The sequence below is a fragment of the Stegostoma tigrinum genome, chromosome 16 (assembly GCF_030684315.1).
Source record: "Stegostoma tigrinum isolate sSteTig4 chromosome 16, sSteTig4.hap1, whole genome shotgun sequence".
In the NCBI taxonomy this organism is placed as follows: domain Eukaryota; kingdom Metazoa; phylum Chordata; class Chondrichthyes; order Orectolobiformes; family Stegostomatidae; genus Stegostoma; species Stegostoma tigrinum.
This window is the reverse complement of record NC_081369.1, coordinates 64,748,389-64,775,968: the sequence shown is the minus strand read 5'-3', so window position 1 is coordinate 64,775,968 and position 27,580 is coordinate 64,748,389. Positions and strand designations below refer to the sequence as shown.

Here is a 27,580-nt window from a genome sequence, read left to right as displayed (position 1 = left end):
CATTAATAAATGTTAGCCAGGAGAAAACTCCCCTGATGTGTTTGAATATTGGCATTGCTCCTTTTTATATCTACCCGAAGGGCAAAGAGATTCTCTATCTGCTTAACATCACATTTTAAAGACAGCGATTCTGGTTGGTAGCAGTCTCTCAACACTGAGGGTAGAGGGGTTGACCTGAAGTTTACATGTTACAGACACTGGACTCTCAAGTTTTGTGACTCAGGTGAGTGCTGCCCACTGAATTGAGCCAGCACAAACAGAGATCAGATACAGTGTCGCATTGCTGCTAAAACTGAGATCAGTGAACTCAGCAGTGACCTAGGGTTGATCTTGAACCACTCAGTCTGTGTGACTCAGTATCGCACTAGCAATAAGCCATCAACAAAATGGAACGTTACTCTTGACGGTTAACAACAAGCAGTAGTTCCTTTGATCTGTCAATACTTTGAAATCTTGAAAATTTTTACACTGTTTTCTTAGCTTTTCAGGGATGATATAAAGTACTTGCTCACAATGGACCAACTGTGGCGCAGGCGGAAAGCACCAGTACCATTAGACTGGGCTGAAATTGAAAAATTTGGTAAGGCTACAATTGGGCCAAGGTTTGATTTTTAACTATGCTTTCCTCTCTTCACTTCTTCATATCTTGAAAGCATTGATTCATGCCAAGTGCTCTGCCATACCTTTCCTCATGTGACAGCCTTAGCAGTAAGTGCAGTTCCACCATAAAGCACAGAAGAACTGAGAGAATTTTTACATGTGCAAATCTCTGGGAGGTTCATTTGAAAGTTTACAGCACAGAAGGAGACCTTTTGATCTGATGTGACTGGCTCAAATCAAGAGCTATCTTACCTATCTGCTGTTTTAGATCTTGTTGCATATTGCTGTTATGTTACCTCAAATGCTTTTCCAGATCATTTTTGAATGAAATGAAAGTTTCTGCCTCCACCACTCTCTCCAGGCCGAGTTCCGTAGTGAAAAATATTCTCGACTTCCCTCATTTGCCTGTGTTCTGGTTATTGACCTCACTGCTCAGGGAATTCAGGCCATCCTACGCATACTGTCTAGGTGGCTCATTTTATATGCTCAATTTGATTTCCCGTCAACCACTTCTGTTCCAAAGATGATGGGGTCATGGGACTGTCTTTTAAATGCTGTTTAGTATCTTGATTAAAGATACATGGCAGAGTAATATGTTCTTCAGAAAAATACAGTCAGCCTCAAAGTATATAATTACAGAAATAGTCATAGGGATGTACAGCTTGGAAATAGACTCTGTGGGGTTCACCTCATCCATGCCAACCAGATATCCTAAACTATTCTTGTCCCATCTGCCGATATTTGGCCCATATCCCTGTAAACCCTTCCGATTTGTATAACCATCCAGATGCCTTATCAATGTTGTAATTATACCACTTCCTCTGGCAGCTCAATCCTTACGCACACAACCATCTGCGTGACAAAGTTGCCCATTCGGTCCCTTTTAAATCTCTTCCCTTTCACCTTAAACTGATACCCTTGTTAATTAAAAGCAAAGTTCTGAGAATGCTGCAAATCTGAAAGAGGAATTGGAGAGAAATATTTGGATATGCTTGATCAACCAAGTTGATGAAGTCAAATTACATAGGTTCAGAGATTGCAGAAATAAATCACGCAGTTAGTTTTATTAAAGTAAACAAAATCCTTTCCAGGAGGATTGCCATGGAGCCTGCTAACTACTAACCAATCCAAGTGGGCCTTTGGTAGAGAATACCAGAGAATTACCAAAAGGAAGCCTACTTAGAACCCTCTGGCGAATTCAGCACGTTCTCATCATCTGCACTGGAATACAGATATCACTTATGCCATGATATTGGTTTTACTTTGTTCTAAGCATCAAATCTTAACCGAACGATGACAGCGGAAACCTCATTGTGTGAATATCTCTAATTAGAACAAAGACAATTACATCACAGGGACAGGCCCTTCGGCCCTCCAAGCCTGTAACGGCATGCTGCCCGTCTCAACTAAAACCCCCTACCCTTCTGGGGACCGCATCCCTCTATTCCGATCCTATTCATGTATTTGTCAAGACTCCCTTTAAAAATCACAAGAGTGTCTGCTCCCACTACCTCCCATGGCAGCGAGTTCCATGCACCCCCACCCTCTCTGTAAAAACATTGTGCACTGTACATCACCTTTTAAGCCCTGCCCCTCGCACCTTGAACCGATGGCCCCTGGTAACTGACTCTTCCACCCTGTCTGTCCGTGCCCTCATAGTCTTGCAAACCTCTCATCGGGTCGCCCCTTGCCCTTCATTGTTCCAGCGAGAACAACCCAAGTTTCTCCAACCTCTCCTCAAAGCTAATGCCCTCCATACCAGGCAACATCCTGATAAATCTTTTCTGTACCCTCTCCAAAGCCACCACATCCTTCTGGTAGTGTGGCAACCAGAATTGAACACAGTATTCCAAATGCAGCCTAACTAAGGTTCGCTAAAGCTGCAACATTACCTGCCAATTTCTAAACTCAGTGCCCCGGCCGATGAAGGCAAGCATACCGTATGCCTTGTTGATTACTTTTGCTACCTGCGTTGCCACTTCCAGTGACCTGTGTACCTGTTTACCCAGATCCCTCTGCCCATCAGTACTCTTAAGGATTCTGCCATTTACTGTATATTTTCCATCCGGATTAGACCTTCCGAAATGCATTACCTCATATTTCTCTGGATTAAACTCCATCTGCCATCTCTCTGCTCAGGTCATCAACCAACTTATGTCCTGCTGTATCCTCTGACAGTCCTCATTGGTATCTGCAATTCTACCAACCTTTGTTATTTGCAAACTTACTGATCAAACCAGTTACATTTTCCTCCAAATCATTTATTTATTTTACAAATAGCAAAGGTTGTAACACTGATCCCTGAGGAACGTCACTAGTTGCAGACCTCTGTTCAGAAACACATCCTTACACTGCTACCCTCTGACTTCTATGACTGAGCCAGTTTTTTTAAAATCCATCTTGCAAGCTCCATTTGACTCCATGCGACCTTACGTTCTGTGTCAGTTTTCCATGAGGACCTTGTCAAAGGCATTACTTAAGTACATGTAGGCAACATCCACTGCCCTACCCTCATCGATCATCTTTGTCACTTCCTCAAAAATAACTCAACCAGGTTGGTGAGACATGACCTCCCCTTCACAAAACCATGTTGCCTCTAGTTAATATGCCTACTTATTTCCAATTGGGAGTAAACCCTGTCTCGAAGAATCCTCTCCAATAATTTTCCTACCACTTATGTAAGGCTCACCAGCCTGTAATTAGCTGGATTATCCTTGCCAGCTTTCTTAAACAAAGGAACAGCATTGGTTATTCACCAATCCTCTGGGAACTCCCCTGTCGCCAGTGAGGATACAAAGATTTCCCTCCAGGTCCAGGCAATTTCCTCCCTTGTCTTTCTCAGTATTCTGGGGTATATCCCATCAGCCTCTGGGCACTTGTCTGCCTTAATGTTTTTTCAAGACCCCCAATACCACCTCCCTTTTGGCCTCAATATGACCCAAACTATCAACATACACTTCCCCAAATTCATCATCCACCAAGTCCTTCTCTATGGTGAATGCTGACACAAATACTCATTTAATACCATGCCAATTTCCTTGACTCCCCACATAAATCCCATTCTCTGTCCTTGAGTGGGCCAACCCACTCCCTGGCTACCCTCTTGCTCTTTATGTGTATAAAAAGCATGGGATTTTCCTTAATCCTGTTGGCCACTAACTTTTCATGACTCTCTTTATCCCTCCTGACTCCTTGCTTAAGTTTCTTTCAACTTCCCTTGTATTCCACCCTTGCTTCATGTGTTCCCAGCCTCCTAGCCTTGACAAATGCTTCCTTTTTCTTTTTGACTAGGCTCATAATATCTGTTGTTATCCAAGGTTCCCTAAACTTGCCATACTTATCCTTCATCCTTACAGGAACGTGCCTGCCCTGAGTTTCCAGCAACTTACACTTGAAAGCCCCCCACATACCAGATTTGACCTCAGACATTTTCAGTTCCTGCCTAATATTGTTGTAATTAGTCTTCCCCCAATTTAGCACCTTTACCTGTCACAAATAGATTTGCATGATACGTATTGGCAGTGACTTCACTTTTATTAATCAACTACTCTATGATTTTATCCACTTCCTTGCTCTGCAGAGTGGTCTTTAAGCTGAAGGTCAAATAGCCAGTGCTTTTTCTCTTTTTGTTTAGAGACCAATATGTCGCTGCAGCATGCAGGGGCCTCACAGGCTGGCTTGAAGGACCAACAGGTTCTGGATGTGAAGAGCTACGCTTACCTATTTGCACGGAGTGTTGATCACCTCAAAGCCCGTCTAGCTGAGAAGGGAGATGGAGGGGAGCTTGTCTGGGACAAGGTTAGACTGAGCGTATCTAATATCTTTTTCTTAATTTAAAACAAAAAGTCTTAATTATTTTCAGGATTTAACATTAATTAGAAGGAATGTTGAATCAGAATGTTGTCATTAAGACCTCAGTTAAAATTCAGTCCAAAGCAAGGATTGCATATATATGGCACATTTCTTGAGCTCAGAAAATCACAAAGCACTTTACAGATTCAAAAAAATACATTTGCAATGCTGTTATTGTGCAATACAGGCAACCGATTTGTATACAGCAAACTACCACCAGTAATACAGTAATTATTGGATATTTGTTGGTTCGATTTTTAAGACAAATAAATATTTTCCAGAACACAAGGGACAGCTATAGGTTTCTACCAAAGGTGTCACAGGATCTTGTACAGCCTCCAGAGATGACACATAGGGCCTGGGTTCAACATTTTATCTAAAAGGCAGCACCCTCACTATTTCATGCCAGTATCACACTGAGATTGTTAGCCTAGAACTTGGATTCACGGGTTACAAGCTACCTCTGACTGTAAGGTACTAAGTGAAGGCATCCAGAGACATGTGAATATCTTAGTGGCTCTGTGAAGCAGAGTAATGAGTCTGTCCAGCATGCAGACAAGAGCAGCATTGCTTGTGATGCAGCCCTGTCAGGCAATTTTGAGCACACTGAAAATACGAACAAGGCACAAGAATCGGCCTCATGACCCATCAAGCCTTCTCCACCATTCAAAAAGATCGTGGCTGTTTTGAATTTAATCTCAATTCTACATTCCTGTGTATTCCCAATAACCTTTCATCCCTTTGGAATCAACAATCTATCTACTGCTGTCTGAGAAATATTTGAAGATTCTGCATTTGATGCCTTTTGAGAGAAATTCCAGAGTTGTTCAACCTTCTGAGATGAAAAAAAACCTCTCCTCATCTCTGTTTCAAATGGGCAACTCTTTTTATTTTTAACCTGTGCTCTGGTTTTAAATCAGGCAGCACTGATTTGAAATGTTGTTGGAGGGCTACATATCACCTGTACTGAACCCAGGACTTGTCACGTACTTTGAGAGCTATGGCTTTGTATGCTTTGAGTTTTGTCTATACTTACTACTGTTTATGAAATTGGCTGAACTCACTGTTTGCTTTTGAAAGCCTGTTGTCCTCTTCATTGTCTGTGGGCCATCGGATGAGATGTACATCCCAAGGAGGTAAATAGGCAGCTTTCAGTTCCTTTGGTGGAAGTCTATATTCTTTTGGGAGGGCAGGCTGATGCAGGACATCAGTCTTTAAACAAGATTTAGGTAAAAACAAAATACAGATTAAATAAAAGACATGGATGAAAGATAATATAGTACATATTTTATTTGAATATTTGTGCCTCTGAAGGAACATGCATACATGATGTGCAATGTCATTGTTTCCTTCATTGATCATGTTTGCAGGATGACCCCCCTGCTATGAATTTTGTGACTGCAGCTGCCAACCTACGGATGCACATCTTCAGCATGAATATGAAGAGCAAGTTTGATGTGAAATGTAAGGCTTGCATGTTTAAATTTTATTATAGAGATAACTCAGGCAGGATCCATTCCATCACAGTATTGCTAATATACACGGGAACTCCCTGAGTCACTGGCCAGTTTATCTGCAAAAGGGAATCTTGCTAAAGTGTCTCCTGCTTTGCTGAATTGCTCAGGCCCCTTATCCAACTGTTGTCCTGTTCCTAAGCCCTCTCTCAGGATCCAGAAATCCTGAATGTGAGCTTTACATTCAGAGTAGACCAGGAATTGAATCTGGCATGGTAATGCTGTCAGGTGTCAGGTTCATTCCTTTCATTCTTTAATCCTTTGGAGCTGACTGTGTTCAGGAATTCTGCAGCCTTCTATCCATTTCCACAAGCTAGAGACTACAATCCCTAAAGGATTGTGAGACAGAGAACTGGAGTGAGCCAAGTGCAAATGGTTTTTGTGAGAGTAACCTTTCTAGCAGATAGTCCTGAGGAATGAACTTGTGTTCATACGAATTGAAAAGCAAAATATTGTAGATGCTGATAATCTGGAAGAAAAACAGGAAATATTGGAAATACTCAGCTGGTCTGACAGAATCTTTGGAGGGAGAAACAGAGTTTGTGTTTCCAATCAAGGACATCTCGTCAGAGCACATTTATATAGCACTTTTCACATTCTCGGGACATTGAAATTGCTTTGTGGAGAGTTTATTATTTTGAATTGTAGTCGCTGTTAGTTTATAAGCAAACATAATGGATCGTTTTTATTCATGAGACTTCATCAGTGTTGGTGGTACGTTAGCTGAGAGGTAAGTTTATTGGGTGCAATTAATAGATACTAAGCCGGATTGCCAGTAGCTGGCATTGGACCAAATAATGTGCCCGTGCGGACTCTTTGATAGATGATCTAATTAGTCCCCTATTGAAGGTGACTTTAGTAGCCCTGGATTAATAGAAGCGTCACCCGTGGTTCCCCTTTCTGTCTGTCTAGTCACCCTGCCTATATGGTCGTTCATGGGTTTTGGGTGAAAACATGGTTGGATGCAGTCGTGCTGAAAACTTTTGATTAAAGGCAAACTGCCGCGGATGCTGAAAAAACTGAGTCATACCAGACTCGTAATGTTGACTCTCTACCTCCTTGGGTTGTTGTACGATTTCATTTTGCGGTATTCCAGACAAAGTAAAAGAGTTGTGATATTCTGGTCAATGGTTCAAGATTTATGCCTCAATTAACAGCAAATGTGATTTTCTGTTCATTATCGTATTGTTCATACAGCAAAGAGACAGGCCTTTTGGTCCAACTCATCCAGCCCAACCAGATATGCCGAATTAATCTAGTCCCGTTTGCCAGCTTTCAGCCTATCTCCCTCCAAACCCTTCCTATTCATGTACCCATCCAGATGCCTTTTAAATGTTGTAATGTACCAGAATCCTCCACTTTCTCTGGCAGCTCATTCCATACATGCACCACTCCCTGCGTGAAAAATTTGCTCCTCAGGGTCCCTTTTAAATCTTTCCCCTCTCACCTTAAACTTATGCTGTTTTAATTTTGCACTCCCCTACCCTGGGGAAAAGATCTTGGCTATTCACCCTGTCCATGCCCCTCATGATTTTATAAATCTCTCAATCTCAGCTTCTGATGTTCCAGGGAAAATAGCCTCAGCCTATTTAGCCTCTCCCTATCGCTCAAACCATCCAATCCTGGCAACATGCTTGTAAATGTTTTCTGAACCCTTTCAAGTTTCACCACTTCTTTCCTATAGCAGGGAGACCAGAATTGAACGCAGCATTCTAAAAGTGGCTGAAGCAATGTCCTGTACAGCCACAACACGACATCCCAATTCCTGTGCTCTGTGCACTGACTAATAAAGGCAAGTGTGCTAAACAGAGCCTTCACCATCCTGTCCGCATTTTCATGGAGCAATGAACCTGCACCCCAATGTCTCTTTGTTCAGCAACACTCCCCAGGACCCTACCGTTAACTGTGTAGATCCGGCCCTGGTTTGCCTTACCAAAATGCAACACTTCACGTTTATCTGAATTAAACTCCATCTGCCACTCCTCAGCCACTCCTAGTAATCAAGGTCCTACCGTACTCTGAGATAAATGTCTGTGCTGTCCACTACACCATCAATTTTGGAGTTATCTGCAAACTTGCTAACCGTACCTTCTATATTCATATCCAAATCATTTTAGATAAATGATGAAAAGTAGTGGACCCAGCAGCAATCTTTGTGGCACACCTCTGGTCACAGGCTTCCAGTCTGAAAAGCAACCCTCCACCACCGCCCTCTGTCTCCTTCTTTCGAGCCAATTTAGTATCCAGTTGGCTAGCTCCCCTGGATTCCATGTGATCTAACCTTGCTAACCAGTGTACCATGTGGAACCTTATCAAACGCCTTCCTGAAGTCCACATAGACCATGTCTACCACTCTGCCTTCATCAATCATCTTTGTCACTTCATCGTACTCAGTCAAGTTTGTGAGAAATGATTTCCCACGCACGAAGCAATGTTGACAATCCCTAATTAGTCCGTACCTTTCCGATTACCTGTAAATCCTGCCCCTCAGAATCCCCTCCAACAACTTACCCACCACTGGCGTCAAGATCATCGGTCTCTAGTTCCTGACTTTCTCCTTGCCACCTTTCTTAAATAAATTTCACTGACTATAAACTGTTTTAGGATCTCCTGGACTTGGAAGTTGCCATGGAAATGAAATTTGTTGACTTGCATTCTCATGTGAAAAATGGCTGCTTGGATTTTTTTTTCTGGTTGAGGAAGTTTTTAGTACCTTGGGACAAAGTGAGGGGATAAAAGTTACCTTTAAAAAAATCAGCAGTTGTCAGCAGATGGCAGCGTTGGGTATGTTAAGCAAATCTCTGTTGAAATGTTTGCCAGATATTGGCTATAAGGGAGCACTGAAAATGTTGTCTTTATCATGGTAGGCTTTGTAATGTTTGATCCACGTACCAGCTGCTGCTGCTGGCATTGACTGGAGCTGGGTTGGGGTACTGCAGTTGGCTTCAGTGATCACAATTAGAGAATAGGTAAAATCAAGCTGGATCCAATTCTCTAAGTGGTGTCTGAGAGGACAGGACCAGTTTCTGTTTGGACACAGTTGAGCTGCTGATGCTCAAAGCCCATGAAAAGGAGTCACTTTTCAGGATATTGGAGGACAAGTGCTCACCAACTGAAACAGCAGCGATGTCCGCTTCAGGAGAGAAAACAGCTGAGGCTGAGGTTAAGTGGAGCCCTCGGCTTTAAACCATAATCCAGTGTGTCACATTGATGCATTGACCAGCCTTCAAGAGGATTTGAGAGGCGCATCAGTCTTTGAATCAGTGTTTCCATTAATTTGTGTACCTTGTCCACAGCCATGGCAGGTAACATCATCCCAGCGATTGCAACCACAAACGCAGTGATTGCCGGCTTGATCGTGATGGAAGGACTGAAGATCCTCTCTGGGAATCTGAAACAATGCAGGACAGTAAGTCTTTGGAATAGTTCATGAAGAGTGGAGGGGAGGGGGTCAATAGCTCAGGTTGACCAGAGCCACAAACCTGAATGTGAACGTGAGCTCCCTTGAATGGTGATGCTTGCCCTAGAGACTTGCTCACTTTGTTTCTCTTTACAAAGGTCCTAGAAAAGAGGCTGATTTTACTGCACAGCCAACTTAAACATGGCTTCTAAGTGATGTCTGGATTTGGTATAGAAGAGCATAACTTGGCTCATAATTATCAGATAGTCGTTTTAAAAATTTAATCCAATAAGAAGTTATTTAACTCAGGAGTGCACTGAATGTTGCTATCACAGGTGACCAGTAAAGATACATTTGTGGGAAAGCTGGGTAAATAATTGAGGGGAAAATTAGAGATCATTGATAGGAAGAGGTGGATATATAAGCACTGACCTGAGGTGGTTGATCCAAAAGGCTGTTTGTGTACAATAAATATTTCATAATGGGGCTCTCCCAACATCGTTGGTGGTTGGGCTGGGTGGGTGGAGGAAGACTGGTGGGATTGGTCTCGGACCCCTGAGTAAAGAAATAAATATCCATAGCAAGAAATAAATTCTGAGTCTCCGGAGGGTGGATTGTGAATTTCCAGTTTAGTTCAACTTGAAAAGGCTTGTTTTAGCCAAGCACATTTCGACCATTGACCTTTTGTGTGTTTAGATCTTTTTGAATAAGCAGCCCAATCCTCGGAAAAAGTTGCTGGTTCCATGTATCCTGGACCCTCCAAATCCAACCTGCTATGTATGTTCCATCAAACCTGAAGTCACAATCAAACTCAACACTCAGAAAGTCTCCATCCAAGTGTTGCAAGACCGGGTGAGGCTGGATTTCTACATTAGTTGAAAGAGTACCTGGCAAATATGTCACCCTCTCCGCTTGCAGACACCATTTTGTGACATTTCCAACTTTCTCCTTTCCTCCTTTTTCTCACTCACTCTCGTCACTGCCATTCTGTCTTTCCTCTGTTTTCTCCCTCTCCTTTTTCTTCCCAGTTTTCACCATCACCTTTTTCCCCTGTTCTACCTTTCTCCCCTCTCTCTCACACTCCGTTTCCCCATTCTCCCTCACTTGTTTTTCTCCCTCTTTCCTCTCAGTGGATGCTGGTTCAATTAATAACCCAACATAATTGGGTTTTATTTGCTCAAAATGCATGTTTAATTCATAAAATAAAAGTAGTTGATTTAAACCATGATTTAAGTGAATGACTGAACCGGCACAAGGGGCTGAATGGCCTTCTGGTGTCCTCCCTCTCTCACTCTGGGGTTGAAGTCCCTGAGCCGTATTGGATGATTTTATTGTTAGGGGGAGCCTTATGCTTATTACCACTTTAAGAGACCTTTGCTTTTTGGGATTTAACTTGTACATTCAATGATCTTCAGGGTTCAATGTGAGTTGATCTCACACAACTGCAGTGAAGTTCCGTGAGTTATTTGACGTTGAGCTGAAAACCGTGTAATTTTTGCACTCAGAGTCAGCTATATGTTTTCACTGCAGATTTTGAAGGATAAATTTGGGATGGTAGCTCCGGATGTGCAGATAGAAGATGGCAAGGGAACAATCCTCATCTCCTCTGAGGAGGGAGAGACAGAAGGTATAGAGTAGTTTTGTCTATTTCATCTTTACATTTTGTAATCTAACTTTGCTCAGGTGTTAATGACACACCTCTGGGGTGGGTGGGACTTGAACCGAGGTCCCACTGCACAACATGACCAGATCTCTTCCTACGTTTGCCATTCACCTGACTGATAAGCTCAGTGATTTAGAGACAGCAAGGACTGCAGATGCTGGAAGCTAGAGTCAATAAATGTGGAGCTGGAAAAGTACAGCAGTTCAGCATCAGAGGAGCAGGGAAGTTGTTGCTCCCTCCCCTCTGAGGCAAAACACTCAGAAGTACTTTCATACTGTAATAGAATCATACAGTGCAGAAGAGGTCCTTTGGTCCGTCAAGTCTGTAACAAGATCCACACCAGTCCAACTTCCCTGTACTGGCCTTCACTGTTGTAACATTTAAGGTGCTTGTCCAAGTACTTTTTAAAGGTAATAAGGTGCGTTCCAAACAGTTACCACTCACTGCATGAAAAGGTCCGTCCTCAAATCCCCTCTAAAGCCTTTCACTTTAAAAGTGTGCCCCTTGTCCTTGACCCTTCAACTAAGGGAACAGCTGCTTTTTATTCACCCTGCCCATACCCCTCATAATTTTCTACAACCCTATCATGTCCCCCTCAACCTTTTTGGCTCCAAAGACAACCTGAGCTCGCCCAGCCTTCCTTCATTGGTGAAATGTTTTAATTCCTCGCAACATCCTGGTGAATCTCTTCTACATTCCTCCAATACAATTACATCCTTTGTTGTGTGTATATTTTATCATTCACATTTTTTTATTATCTCTGTCAGCAAACAACAACAAGAACCTTTCCGAGTTTGGGATCCGCAATGGAAGCCGCCTCCAAGTAGATGATTTCTTACAGGACTACACTCTGACTGTAACCCTTTTGCACAGGTGAGGAACAGGCGATTGCCCTGTCACAACAAGTGACATACTAAAAGCAGCACAACATCAGGTTTATCTCTAACTGCCATGCAACATCAACATGGCCTCACTTAGGCTTTTAACCACCCACCACCACCCCTCACTACCCCCCTCCCCCCACCCCAACATATGTATATGAAACAGGGGAAGGAGTAGACCCTTGGACCTATTCCATGTGAATAGATAATAGTTGATGTGATGTGGCCTCAATTGTACTTTACTGTCTCCTTCCTCTCATGTTTGATTATCTATCTTTGCCTTAAAGTGTCCACTGATTCTGCTTCCACTGGACTCTGGGAAAGAAAATTCCTAGACACTCAACTCTGAGGAGAGAAAAAATGTCCTCATCTCTGCCTTAAATGGGAGAACCCTGATTTTAACCTCCTGTGGTTAAAGTCTTTCCAGTCATGGGAAGTACCCTCACATCGTCCGTTCTGTCAGGACCTGTATGGATATTATATATTTCAATAAAGTTAACTTGCGTTGTTCAAAACTCCTAATGGCTACAGTACCACCTGTCAAACCATCCTCATAAGACAACCCTGTCATTTCAGGAACCAGTTCAGAGAGAACTAGTTTTATGGCAATAATGTCTTTGCTTATATAAGAAGACCAAAACTATCCCTTCCTCTCGTGAAGTGTATGCTCTTTGATTTGTTCGCTTCTGCTTGGGCTGTGGTACCTTGTTCAGTTGGGTTGAGATTGAGAGTGACAGTTGCAGCTGCACTGGTAGAGCACAGTGAAGTGCTCTCTGTCCTCTCCGTTGCCTGCAGCATCCTCTCTGGTGAGGGAGACACAGTCCCAGTGTTTTCAACCCAGGCATGAAAGAGCTAAACTTGGCCCCTTTGGGACTGTATGTCCCTCCCAAACAAAAACGCAGTTTATCTACAAGGGGCAGTGGTGTATTAGACCTCTCCATTTCTGTGTTTGCAATGAATTGTTTGAGCTGTTGAGTCTTTTTACATTGTGATGATCAATTGCAGTGAAGATCTGGAGAAGGACATAGAGTTTGAAGTGGTTGGAGATGCTCCTGAAACAGCTCCTCAAAAGCCAAATGAGGAAGATGGCAAGGCCATTACCAATGGCAGTGATGATGGAGCACAGCCTTCAACGTCGAAAGGTAATGGCTTTTTGTGTCTGCCTCATTTCCTCTTCCCCAGATCAAAACACGGTATATTAGTACAAATCCTTTCCTTTTGTTTGCATTGCCACGAGCGTGCAGGAGGCTTAGTTTTTAAAATTCATCCATGGAGTGAGAGTTTCACTGGCAAGACCAGTATTTTTTTGCCCATTTCTGGCCCTTTCCATCTCCTTGAACCACTGCAGTCCAGCTACACCCACAGTGCTGTTAGGGAGGTATTTCTGAGGTTTCAATCCAGTGACAGTGACTAGATGTTGATATAGTTCCAAGACAGGATGATGTGTGGACAGTATTCTAGTCTCCTGCTGACATGTACGTTGTAGATGGTGCACAGGCTTTGGACTGTCAGGGGATGAGTTACTCACTATAGAATTTCCACTTTCTAAACTGTCTTGTAGCCACTGGATTTTGCACTGCTTCTGGTCAGTTTTTTAATATAGGGATTTCAGTCATGATGTTTTTTGAATATACAGGGGAGTTGGTTAGATTCATTCTCTTCAGAGATAGTCATTGTCTGACACTTGTGCGGCACAAACTCAGCCCCAAAGTGAATGTGGATTTGCTGGTGTTTGACTTTAGGAAATCCAGTTTCACTGTGACTCTTGGACTGACACTACAGTCTCAGTGCATAACAAGCTCTTATTAGCATAATAAAGACTCTCACAACTCCAAAGCATCCAAAGTGCTTTATGATCAAGGAGATTCCTTTGAAATGAATGACTGTTGTAATACAGGTATTTAAAATCTTGAGACTGAATGGATAGGGAGAAACTGTTCCCATTGGTAGAAGGCTTCAGAATCAGAAGCCACAGATTTAGAATAGACAAACAGCAGGCTGGAAGAACACAGCAAGCCAGGCTGATCGGGAGGAAGGGAGAAGTCAGCGTTTCCGGTACTACCTTTCTTCAGGATTGAAGAAGAGTAATACCGGAAATGTTGACTTCTCCTTTCCTCCAGATGCTGCCTGGCTTGCTGCGTTCAAGTGTCCTGTTTGTCTACCTCGGCTTCCAGCATCTGTAGTTTACTTTTGTCTCTAAGCAGAATTAGAATAGTTGACAAACCAAGCACAGCAAGTGGTTAGATTTTGAGCTGTCTGAGATGTAGTAGAAGCAGGTTCAGTCGAAGCACAGAGAGAATTGGACTGCCATCTGGTTTGTGCAGGTCAATGGGAAAGGCAAGGGAGTGACATGTGACAGATTTTTTCCACTGCTGGTTCTGTGGCGCAACAGTTCAAATGGCTTCCTTCTATATTGTAACCTTTCTATGATTCTCTAATATAGCTATGATGTGGAGGTGCCAGTGTTGGACTGGAGTGGAAAAAGTCAGAAGTCACACGACACCAGGTTATAGTCCAACAGGTTTATTTGAAATCACAAGCTTTAGGAATGCTGTTTCTTCAAGGATTGTCTTATGACTTTCTCTAATATAGGGCAGCCAACTTGCACAATGCTCATAAAATGTACAAATTAGATTTAGGACTAAGCCATCCAGCCTGTCACATCTGTGCCTTTATGGTAAGATTATTGCTGATGTGGTTGTGGTCTCAACCTCTCATAATGCCTACCTCCAATAACCTTTGACTCCTTTGCTAGTCAAAAATCTTCCATACTTTGCCTTAAAAATATCCAACACCCGCTTTCTCCACTCTCTATGAAACAGGTTTCCAGAGACTGGAGAAAAGAACTCTCCTTCAAGAATTCTTATTCTCTTATATGAAAAACCCCTTAATTTTAAACATTGTCCCCTGGATCTTAGGGCGGCACAGTGGCTCAGTGGTTAGCACTGCTGCCTCTCAGCGCCAGGGATCTGGGTTTAATTCCATCCTCAGGCGACTATCTGTGTGGAGTTTGCACATTCTTCCTGTGTCTGTGTGGGTTTCCTCCCACAACCCTAAAGATGTACAGATTAGGTGGTTTGGCCAGGCTGATTTGCCCGTAGTGTTCAGGAATGTGTAGATTAGGTGATTATGAGGGATGGGTCTGGTTGGGATGCGCTGATGGGCGGTGTGGACTTGTTAGACCAAAAGGCCTGTTCCCATATTGTAGGGATTCTGTGATCTAGTCTGTCTCACAAGGGGAAACATCCTTTCAGTATCCATTCTGTCAGAGTTAGTCTCTCATTCTTCTCAACTCTGACCAATTTAGGCCCAACCTGTTTAATTTATCCTCATAAGGCAAGCATTATCTCCGTCTCACCTACACACCATCGCAGATATTCCTCACGTTAACTTTCTCTGAATGCCTTCTAAATCCTTAATCTACTTCCCTGAATAAGGAAACCAAAACACTAAATGGTACTCGAGGCGATCTTAATTGTGCGACTTTGACAAGGCATTCCTATTCGATTCTTTTCATCCCTTGAATATAAATGCATGACATTACATTGGCTGTCCTAATAATTTGTACCTGTATACTAACTTTGTGATTGATATACTTGGACATTCAGACCTCGCTACTCTGTTCTGCCATCTCTCTCTGATTAAGTAAAATGCATTTTTTTTGCTTCCTGCCAAAGTGGACAAATTCACATCTTGCTACATTACATTCCATGAAAACTGTATAGGAACAGACGCCTTATGCCTGCTCTGCCATTTAATAAGATCATGACTGATCTGATTGTGGCCTTAGTGGCACTATCCTGAAAGTCCCCTGTACATCAAAATCTGTCAACTTCACATCAAATATTGTCCATGACCCAGCCTCATTGCTTCCTGTGTAGAGAATTCCAAAGATTAATGATCATTCAAGAAGAAATTCTTCCTCATCTCCTACTTAGATTAATAATCTGTTGTACTGAAGCAATGTTGGCTTGTTGCAGTATTTCCATGAGGGATAATAGGCCTCTTAACATCATATCAAGTTTCCTCACGATCTTGTGGCCCGTCTTCATTTCTGAAGCAGGGCCATTGGACTTGAAACTGCATGTGCGAGATACTTACGGATCTGCTGAGTTTCTCCAGCAAATTTGTTTTTACTTCAGATCTTTCGTATCTGCAGTTCTTTATTTTGTGTTTCCCACACTATCTTATTTGATTTAATAAGATCGCTTATTCTTGTAAACTTCAATGAGTAAGGCCTAATTTGTTTAACCTTTCTTAAGGCATCCCTTGATTCCAGGAATAACAGCTAAGTGAATTTTATCTGATCAGCCTCCTGTACATGTATATCTTCCCTTAAATATAAAGACCAGAACTGAATACACTAATAGTCATGGTCTCACCAACACCCTGTACAGCTGTACCAAACCGTCCCTACTCTTCTACTCCATCCCCTTGAAGTAAAATCCTGCAACATTCCTTTTACCTTCCTAATTACTCACTGAAAACAGTTTTTCCCAATCTTCATAATATTGTACATTTTATTTCAAGTTGACGTATTCCTTAAATTCAATGGTTAGCTACGAATGGTTCGTCTTTGTAGAATCGTTTTTCTCTTAATATCTTCCAGGGCTCAAAGTGTCATTACAATGCTTGCTGATACTTATCTAAAGCATGAACTTTTAACCTATATCTCATTCCACTTCAGCCAGCTCATTTCTCATACTTTTCTCTTGAGTCTTATGAATCGAGGTAAACCCCGCTCTGATAACTAAAACTGAAACGCCCAGAAAGGAGCACCTCGCCCTATAATCTCTTAAAAGGCGTGTGAGTCATGGTGTAATTCTTTTTTCGCAACTTCTAGGGGTTCAGTTGAAATAAACCCTGACACTCACGCTACAATCAACAATTAACAATTTATTTAAAAACCAATAGAACTGCAGATGCTTAAATCAAGAACAAAAACAAAGTTGCTGGAAAAGCTCAGCACATCTAGCAGCATCTGTGAAGGAGAAAATAGAGTTAACGTTTCGGTTCTGGTAACCCTTCCTCAGAACTGATGGCTGGGAAAATGTCAGTTTATATGCAGAAAACACGGAGGTGGGTGGGGTAGGGAGTAAACGATAGGATAGAGCCCAAAGAGAGAGAAAGACAGTTGGACAGACAAAGGAGTTGCTAACGATCAGGCTGGGAGGGTGAGTAGTTGTTAATGGGGGCTGTTAGTGACTAACAACACGGGCTGTATAGTGGGAGGCCTGGTGTGTGGGGTGGGGATCTGGAGCCTGGGGGAGTTTGGGCCCTAAAATTACTGAACTCAGTATTGAGTCCGGAGAGCTGTAGGGTCCCCAAGCAGAAAATGAGGTGTTGTTCCTCCAGTTTGCGCTGGGCTTCACTGGAACGCTGTAGCAAGCCGGAGACACAGATGTTGGCTGGGGAGTAAGGTGGTGCATTGAAGTGGCAGGAAACAGGTAATTTTTTGCAAGCAGAACATAGATGTTCTGCAAAGTGGTCGCCAAGTCTATGCTTTGTTTCCCCAATGTAGTGAACACCATATTGTGAGCAACGAATGCAGCAGACTAGATTCTTGGAAGTGCAGAAGAGAGTGAGAGCTGACAACCATTAACTTCTGCAGATGGCAGTTCGCTGTCCTGTCTTTGCCCAACTGCTCCTTCTTTTATACCCTTGATGACATCACGGTATCTTACAATAGGATTCGTCCTATGTTGTCAAAACCATCAGATTTAAATTTAATTGGTCTTCCATATCTAAGTGCATGGTTTGAATATCCACGTTAACATTTTATCCTTAATGTCATAGCATTCTGGAATACGTTCTGATTTCTTTTCTGAGTAGGCTTTACGATATAAATCCTTTATTGTCTCATCTTCTGTTGTAACTCCATTAGCCTTTCAGAACTAAACACCTCTGCCTGATCCTCTACTTCGGTTTTTCCTTTTACCATCTCATCAAACAGTGTGTCAACTAATTGGATCTCAACTCCCTCATCTTTCTCCTTTACTTTTAACTCCTCAGTTCACAAGTTTTCTTTTTGCTTCTCCACTGCAACGGAGTTCACACCCACCTGCGATCCAGCTCCATCATTTCCAGAACAGACTTTATTCCTGAAATGCCTGATTTCTCAATCACTCCCACCATCACTTCCCCAGTCGTGATTAAACTTGCTAGCCTTCTCATACACATGGGAATACTAATTCTCTCTCCATTTATTCTACAGATTATCATTCTCTCGGGCAATATTTCAGAAGGAGTGCAAATGTTCTCATCTCTTACAGTTAGAGACTGATCAGCTCTCATATCTCTCAATATTTTAACTTCTTTACCAACTCCCCTTGTTCTACCTGAGTAAACCTTACCCATGTGCAGGCAAAGTCTTTGAAGAGATCGGGTGGTATCTTACTTTCCAGCCCCAGGCTGTGCACTCTCCTACAGCTCCTCAACTTCTTTTGGGATTTCTGTCACTATCTCAACTAATCCCACTGGTTCATCCTCTTTTACCACATCCTTTTTCCCAGTGCCTTTCTTAAATTACCAGCACTGTGACTTTGTGTGTCCCCCTCTTTTATAGTGGAAACGCCTGAGGCCTTTCACCTCTTCTGCACCCTCTTGGGCTCCTTTTTTCACGTGCGGTAAACTGTTTCCAGTGTGAACTACTTTTTCCCAATTTCTAACCCTCACAGAATGAAATTGCTGTTGGAAGCTCGGTTTTGATTTAATGCGTATTCAACAGCTCTTCTCACTGTTTTAACTTTGTGTTCCTCAACATGAGTTCTTATCACTGCTGGAAGTAAGCTTTTCAACTCCAGCAGAATAACATTGTTAAGATCCTCATATATCTTTTCTATCTTTAATGCTGCCACCCATCTATCAAAGTTGATGTGTTTAATTCTTTCAAACTTGATACATACGACGAACCTGGTTCCTTTCTTACATTTGTGAGCCGTGTACTTCTGGTATCAATTTGTAGGCACTCAGAAGTGCCTGTTTTGCTCCTTCATGTCCTCCTAACACCACCTCTGACAGCGCTGCAAGCACCTCAGTAGTCCTGCCTACTGACTTGGTTGGAATTAATGTTACCCATATAGACTGTGGCAGTTCATCTGTTTAGCCAATTTCTCAAAGGAAATGAGGAAGGGTTCTACATTTCTTTCATCAAAATTTGGTAATGTTTTGACATATTTGTACATATCCCTACCAAACCTTTGGCTATGCTGGGTTTGCTCCTCGTCACTCCTCACTAAGCCTAACTTCCAACATCATGTCCATCCTTTTAAATTGACTTTCCTGTCGAATTGGCAATTTCCCAAGTTTAAACTCTCTCTTTCTCCCTTTCTTCTTTCTTCTTCCCTTTGTTCAGCTAAGGAACTTTTTTCCCCCCCTGTCTTTATCTTCTAACGTGGCTGTTTTTTTCCCTTACTTTCTGTTCTAACTCCAGTTGTCTTATTTGTGATTTAATTTTTTTCTAACTCCACTGCAATTGATTTCTTTCTCAGATATACTAAATGCTTAGCTAACTCTGTTACAATTTCAGCTTTCTTCTTATCCCTAGTTAAACTCATTTCTAGCCTGTCTCCTTCTCCTGACTTTCTGAACTTTCTTGGTAAATTTGGGAAGAATCTTCAACCCCCAAAACCTCTTTAGCACTGTTAAGAGCCGTTTCCCCACTTCTGATTTAATCAGCAACGAGCAACCATAATTAAGCAGATTTTCCACTTCTCACTTAAATTTTATTTAATGATCCAGGACACTAATACCCAAATCTGTTTAAATCTCTCCTAATCCCGGACCTAATCTGTACAACCTGTCCAAATCCCAGACCCGAGCTGGCCAGATCTCAGATGAGCCCACAATCTGTTATAAAGCAGACATAGAACCCACCTGCCACCCCCTGATAACATCCAGGGAAGAGCACCTTGCCCTCTAACCTGTCAAAAGGAGTGTGAGAAGGGGTGTAATCTGTTTTTTCTGGCAAGTTCCAGTGGTTAAGTAAAATAAATTCCTGACACCCATTCTGCAATTGACAAGTAACAATTTTATTTATTTAACTCTAACAGTGAAAAATTAACTAAATTATTAATAAACCAAATAAATCCCTTTTAACTGCTAACTATTCTTGAATAAAACAAGATTGTAATGGTATCGAGTTTTGAGAAGATTTGTAGCTCAGGTTGAGGCTCTAGATGTGAGTTTGCCCGCTGAGCTGGAAGGTTAATTCTCAGACGTTTCATCACCATTCTAGGGAACATCATCAGTGAGCCTCCGACGAAGTGCTGGTGTTATGTCCCGCTTTCTATTTATCTGTTTAGGTTTCCTTGGGTTGGTGATGTCATTTCCTGTTCTTTTTCTCAGAGGCTGGTAGATTGGCTCTAAATCAGTGTATTTGTTGATGGAGTTCCGGGTGGAATGCCATCCTTCTAGGAATTCTCGTGCATGGCATTCCAACCGGAACTCCAACAATGAACACATTGATTCGGAGCCCATCTACCATCCTCTGAGAAAAAGAACAGGAAATGACATCACCAACCCAAGGAAACCTAAACAGATAAATAGAAAGCGGGACATAACACCAGCGCTTCACCAGAGGCTCACTGATGATGTTACCTAGAATGGTGACGAAACGTCTGAAAACTAACCTTCCAGCTCAGCGAGCAAATTTGCATCCAGAATTGTAATGGTATGCCGTTCTAATAAATACATGTCCCACTTATTAAAAAAAAAAAGTTTTTTTTAAAAAACTGGTTTCCCAAAATTACAGCCAGATTAAGTATTCCAAAATGCTCTGTGCCTTCTCCGTCGAATGTTCTGTCAGGAATATTAACTAGTTGTGCTGTGAGTGCCCTTGATTTAGATCTCTAAAACGTGGAGAAGACTGTGATAGCTAGTGATTCTCTCCTGAGAGCTGAGCGCTGTTAAGTCTTGCAGATGGCAGTTTGCGCTCCTATCTTTGCCCAACGGCCCTGTCTTTTATTCCCTTGATGACATATCAATATTTCTTAGGATAGGTCTTATGTTGTCAAAGTGATCAGATTTAAATGTAATTAGTTTTTGATATCTGTGTGCATAGTTCGAATTAATTAGCTAAATTCAAATCTTGTCTTGATAACAAAACAAAGCTGCTGCTTGGGCCTGCTGACTGTACAGCCTGTTGATATAAATGTTTCAGTTTGCGTGCTCTGCACCAGCAAACCCACAAACTCCTGCCCACAGACATCATTTTTGAATCTCTAAGTATAGAAAAAGCATATCATCTTTTAAAGGGACCACACACTACCTGTTCCCATCCCCTCCGCTGTGCCCACCACCCCCAGCATTTTACAGACACCCAATATTTTACAAAACACCAAATCCTACCATCCAATCCACAAATATTCCACCCAACTTTGCAACAATGAGCTTTAATTTGAAGACAGCTTGTTTTTGGCCTGTGTTTCTAACCATTAGACGGTTCATGAGATTGTACTATGATCAGTCTTCCCTCGAAGATTCTTTACTATGAGATCAGCCAGCAATCATGTCACATTATATGTTACTAGATGTAAATAACCTGTTCTTTTCAAAAGGCTGGATTTAAAATGCATTTATCCAAAATACACAGTCAAAACTAATCCTCAAAGCTGCCTTTGCCAGTTTGCTTTGTCGAATCAATATGAAAATTCAAAGTGCACATGATTATCGCAGAACCTTCTTTGAAAGCCCCTGTTGCCACTTGACAAGCCACCCTTCCAGTGTAGCTATCATTAGATGGCCTACAAACTGTTCTCTCAAGTGATCTCTCTGCCTTGCTATTTCTTATGATACCTTTGAGTATTTAGTTTCCAGTCTTGCTCACTTTACAGCCACCACGTCGTACCCATTTATTTCCATTTTTGAAATCTGTTCATCCATATTTTTAACAAAATGATGTATATTTTAACATAAATAGCTTTTAATTCTGTATTTTTACACATCTTGCCTGGTTCTGACCCTAATAATCTATGCACTCTTAAGCTTGTCATATTCTGATTTTCATTATTCATGTTGGTGTGCTGTCTGTTCCCCTAGCCTTTTTCAGTAACTTGCTCAATCTCTGTTTTACCACCAACCACGGTGTTTAGTTTAGAGCTTAAAGTTCTGCATGAACCTGTTAATGTAATTCGTCATCTTACTGATGTCAAAGAGAAGACTGGCGCAATGATGTGGCTTCCTTTTTTTCCCCAGCTCTAGTGTTAGGGATCCATGAACCAAATGTATTTCTCTTGCATCAATCTTTGAACCACAAGTTCAACTCCCTTATTTTAGTTTACTCACTAGTTAGTAATCTGGCAGTAGTTATCTTTGTGATTCAGTTTTTTAAATGTAGCCCTTAGTTGCTCATACTCCCTTAGCAAAGCCTCCTTAGCTCTATATGGAACACGGTGACTGATTCTTCCCCACCGCCCACTCCAGGTTCCTTTCCAGCCTCAAGGAGTTTTCCTTAACTTAATGGGACGCTCCCTTTGAGTTGCAGAGAACTTTGTTTATCCCCTTAACTTTACTGTCTCTTATATTCCTTTGTTCTCCTCCATTTGAACAGCCCTCATGTTGCTGTGGTCAGCTTGCTCATCCACCCTGCAAGCCCTGCTTTCATCCACACAAGCTGCAAGTGCCAAAAACCTGGACTAGTGCAAGGGCGAGGCTTCTCCAGTGCTACCTTCTGGATCTTGCCTCATTTGTTATGTCCCCTAGACCCTGCATGTACTGACGTACTGAATCCGAGCAGTCTGACTACCTCCTGGAACAAAGTGCCAGGTAACTTTCTTCCTCCTGATGCATTGCTGTGTCTGAAGCTCAAACTCCAGCTCATTGATTCTGAGCTGAATCTGTTTGCTGCACATGTAGTTGTACGTCACTGGTATTCGCTAGCTCCCACACGCTGCACCTGCAACACACCATGTGTCAGTCATCTCTGTTTTTTTTAACTATAACTCTAAGATTGCTGTAGGTCCTATTAAGTAGTTAGTACAAGCATTAAATCTCCCCTGACCAAGTTTAAACTATTGTGCTGGTTTAGAAAAAAAAAATAAAACCATCATCAACAGTTGCCTACTTGCCTATCTAACCTATACCTCTTGACCTTGGGGGTCTCTGTCTCTAAGGCAATGGCCAAACTAAAACTGTATCTTTTCCATCACCACACCAAATTTTCTCTCTCGTCTAGTTTCTTGTTGAGCGCTCTGTAAAGCTGTATCCTGTTGTGTTGTCACTGTGCTATCCAGACATCAACATGCCCTTACGTGTTGGGTCTGATGCACTTTGAAAGTTCATAGTAATTCCAGGCTGGAGCGTAGGTGCTGGCACACATTGCCATTAAATCTTACTTCCATTTGGATTTCCTGAATATTTTCTTGCACAGGGAGTTCTGGAATGCTCTGCTTGAAAGAGCAATTGAATCAGATTCATTAGTAACTTACTAAAGGAAATTGGATAAATTTTTGATGGGGAATTATAGACAGGAAAGAGTGGGGGATGGGACTAAATGGAAAAACTGTTTCAAAGAGCACTCAGGCATGATGCTCTGAATGGCCAGCTCCTGTGCTTTACTGTGGTGAGCCTCCCTGTACAGACCTCCCCACACACCTACCTTTATAACTGTGTCCTGTTCTTCAGCCTCAGAGCAGGACGATGTCCTTATCGTTGACTCCGATGAAGAGATGCCCTCGTCCAGTGGAATGGAGACTAACGTGGATAGCCGGAGCCTGAAGAGAAAACTGGAGGATGAGGCAGAAATTCTTGGTGTTAAGCGGATATGCACTGAGCAGGAAGAGGAGGAGGAGGAGGAGGATGATGTCATTGCGTTGGATTGAGCGACACGATAACACCTCGTGCTGCTCTTGTAGTTGTAGCACCACAGTCTGTCGTCAGTTATGGTGGGCTGGGTGGGGGAATTGACGTCAGCACAGAACCTAACAACAAGCCACAGCCTTAAATAACCGATTGGCTGGTGTGGGGTGGGTGGGGGGGTGGGGTTGGTGGTGGTGTAGGGGGTGGCTCCACCAGTGGCTGAGAGAGACACACCATCCAGCAAGTTCTGATAGCAGTGTCAACCGCATTGCTGGATATAAACTGATACCCGCATCTTCTGGTTTGCTGTTCAAAATAATTCTGTTCTCAAGTTTTATTTCCCCTGCCCCCAACCCCTCTTCCTTGGCTCTGATGCTACTTACAGCATTCGCTGTTGATGTATTAAAAATGTTCCTGTTTGTATAACAGCGGCACCATGTTTTGTAAATTGCTGTAAACACTTCATTTACCCCAAGCCCGTTTGTACTTCCTGATATTATAGTCCCTTTAATCAGATCTAGGGGCTTTTCCTTGTGTCTTGTTACAGTTTGTAGTTATTTATACGTGACTTTTGTATAACGCAAATATCTTAACTTCTTTTGTTCACACTTTTTAAGTGGATTTGAATCATCCCAATGGTCAGGCGATGGTTCCCAGTGCTGGGGTCCTGAGTCAGACTTGCCTCCAGGCAATGTCCACAGCATGATTCCTGGCAGAGTGGGAGTCGGATTGTATAATGTGGATATGGGCTGAGATGGGGACTGGGGACGTAGCATTATCAGAAGAGGAGTCACCTGCTCTGTAGTTTGGGGAGGGTAGAAGAAAAATGTAATTTCCGTTTGGACCGTTCTAGAACTTTTACTGATCCAATTGACCTGTTCAATGTTGAAAGAGAGAGGTTACTGCGGATGTGTAGCTTAAAAGTATTTTTGTAGCAAATTGAGATTGTCGTTTCAGTAGGTTTTTTTGTATCTGAATTGACTGTAAAACATACCGAAAAGCTTTGTTACAAATGGCAATTTTCATGATTAAAACATTCACTGTGTACAGTTTTTGTCTTCAGCCCACAGTTGATTTCCCTGATCATTCTGCAGCGCTCTGCAGGTACTCACTCACGCTTGGACGTACCTTTGTGGTGTTGTGTTTATCTAAATAGTGGAGCTGGAAACAGTGTATACAATTTTGAGTTTCTTTCTCCTTGTCTGGTCAGAGGGGGAAATACGCTTACGCTCCCCTTGCTTTGCTTGTGTGGCGAATTTCTGTAACCTGTTTGCAGAGTGAACACGCAGGCCCAGTGTAATCTTGTTCATACCTGCCAGTTTGATGGTGAAAGAGGTGGTGAACTCCTGCCTGTAGCCTCTTGCTTGTGACGTGATGCTGAATGTTTTCAGCCCTGTCATTAGTGGACCAGTAATCCAGAGACCCAGCATGTCGTGGGAACCAGGTTTCAAAACCCACCACAGTGGATGTTGGAATTTGAATTCAATAAAAATCTGGAACTAAAATTCTAATGACCATAAAGCCATTGTCCATTGTTGGAAAAACCCAGGTGGTTTACTAATATCCTTTTTGAGAAGGAAATCTGTCATTCTTACCTGATCTGACCTGCATCTTGGGCTGGTGCCAAAATTAGGAGAGCTGTCTCAGACTAGTCAAGTAACAGCCTGACTGTCTCGTAATCATACCTTTATAATGTCCCAGAAATCACCTTGGATTATGAACCATCCCATTGGCAAGACATGACCTGCAGCGCTAGCAGTACTGTGTGATACAGGCAGGAAGGAGTTGCCATGGACATCCCTGTGGCATCAGGTCAAACATTTCATAGATCATAGCCCCCTATAGCCCTCCTAATATACATGCCCCTGAACACGATGGGCAATTAAGCATAGCGAATCCACCTAGCCTGCACATCTTTGGACTGTGGGAGGAAACTGGAGCACCCAGAGGAAACCCATGCAGACACAGGGAGAATGTGCAAACTCCACACGCACACACGCCTGAGGGTGGAATTGAACCTGGGTCCCTGGCATTTCAAGACAGCCTGCTGCTCCTTACAATACACACTGACCTCCCTCAGTACATGAGTATACTTCTCTGTCTTGAAGGAAGTTCTGAGGGTGACGGTTGCAGAGTGTACTTGTGGATTTCAGTATCCACCACAAAGTGTGGCTTGGCAGCAGCGTTACAGATCGAGCTGTTTAAATCCTAAAGGACATAGCTGATAGATTGGGAATCAGCAAGCAGGGCAAAAGATGTTTGACCTCATCTTCATCAGTCTGTCTGTCACAGAGGCATCTGTCCATAACAATATTGCTAAGAGCAGCATAGTCCTTGTGGAGACAAAGGCCAGCCACATGCTTAAGAATACCCTCCATGGTGCTGTCTGGCACAGTCACTATGCTAAATGGGATAAATCTGAATAGATCGAACAGTTTAGCACTGGACATCCACATGGGCATTCAGTAACAGCACAATTCTATTCTAATTAAGTAACCTAATTGCCTGGCAACTTCCCCAACTCTGTTGTTACATGGCTCAATGGTGGTCCACCTAAAAATGAGGTGTTAACGTGATAAAGCTGCAAAATAAGAATGAGTGTGCTAAACAATGTCAACAATAAGTGATTCCATAACCAATAGGTCAGATCTAAGCTCTCCAGACCTGCTGCTCAATAAACAACACCATCCAGGACAAAGGAGCCCACTTGACTGGTAGTCCTTCTACCATCAACCCTCAGTCGAAGCAGTGTGTACCATCTACAAAATGTACTGCAGAAATTCACCAAGGCCCCTTGGATAGTTTCCAAACCCATGCCAACTGCCTTCTAAGAGGAGAAGGGCATCAGACAAATGGGAACATTACCACCTGCGAGCCACTCACCATCCTGACTTGGAAATATACCAGTGTTCCTTCAATATCACTGAGTGAAAAACTTGGAACTCCCTCCAACATCATTGTGGGTCTCCAGGACACAGACTGCAGCAATTGAAGAAGGCAGCTCACCACCATCTTCTGAAGTACAACTAGTAAATGCTGGCCCAGCCAGTGACACCTATATCTGGTGATTAAACTTTTAAAAATGTGGTAAGATTGGCTTGGATATCAGTGAAATTTTACGTGCCCAGCCTATATTCAATGTCAATACGCTGTTGTTTTCCAGAAGTGATTATCGAGGCTTTGTGGATATGATAATACTGTGGGTATACCACCAGACTAGTGACCCAGAGCTTGCAGTATTGATCTGAGGTTGGACTTCAATGGTTCATCAAAGTGGCTGAGCACCACCTTCTGAAGGGTAACTAGGGGTGAACGCTCAATGCTGACCTTGCTGGCAATGCCCACATCCCATGAAAAAATTAAAAAGTGTTCAAATCCCACCACTGCAGCTGAATTAAATAAAGCTGGAACAGAAATCTAGTGTGAGTAATTACCTGAAAACTACTGGATTGTTGTAAAACAAAATCATTCACTGATGTCCTTTATCGAAGGAAATCTGTTGTCCTTACCCAGACTACAGTCACAGCAACATGATTACCAGTTGGCCCCTCTGAAGCAGTTGAGTAAGACATTCCAATGTAGCAAACAACTCAGATTCCAGCAGAGCAAGGTGACTCATCACTTTCTCAAGGACAACTGGGAACAAGGAAAACAGCCCTATGCTATGCATGAGTAAAACAAAAATCAGTTATTCATCAAACATCTGAACATGGTGTCATAAAAATAATTTCCTAACTATTTCCTGCAGTAGTTGAGTCTAGATTCTTAACATTAGACTCAGGATGATGTCAGGAATTGCTTCTTTATTCAGGGTAGTCAGAATCTGCAATTCTGTTCCAGAAAGCTGTGAACCAGTTGAAAATTTCAAAAGAGA

At 42.5% G+C, this 27,580-nt stretch overlaps 1 protein-coding gene across 2 annotated transcripts in view; it reads left to right on the top strand.

Annotated features, from left to right (window-relative positions):
- Window positions 1–23,868, top strand: part of uba2 (ubiquitin-like modifier activating enzyme 2) — a 47,514-nt gene extending 23,646 nt beyond the window's left edge. Inside the window, exons 9-18 of one of the 2 annotated variants that reach the window (XR_009446813.1) lie at window positions 481–580; window positions 4,235–4,398; window positions 5,823–5,916; window positions 9,263–9,375; window positions 10,063–10,218; window positions 10,897–10,993; window positions 11,797–11,902; window positions 12,916–13,052; window positions 22,460–22,674; window positions 23,533–23,645. Coding sequence is in view for 1 of the 2 variants with exons in the window: in XM_059651793.1 (XP_059507776.1) it covers window positions 481–580; window positions 4,235–4,398; window positions 5,823–5,916; window positions 9,263–9,375; window positions 10,063–10,218; window positions 10,897–10,993; window positions 11,797–11,902; window positions 12,916–13,052; window positions 23,533–23,729 (1,164 nt within the window). In the remaining variant the exon portion in view is untranslated. Of the gene's footprint in view, window positions 1–480; window positions 581–4,234; window positions 4,399–5,822; window positions 5,917–9,262; window positions 9,376–10,062; window positions 10,219–10,896; window positions 10,994–11,796; window positions 11,903–12,915; window positions 13,053–22,459; window positions 22,675–23,532 lie in introns of both variants that reach the window. The other variant, XM_059651793.1, reaches the window with a different exon arrangement.
- Window positions 23,869–27,580: the final 3,712 nt, after the last annotated feature.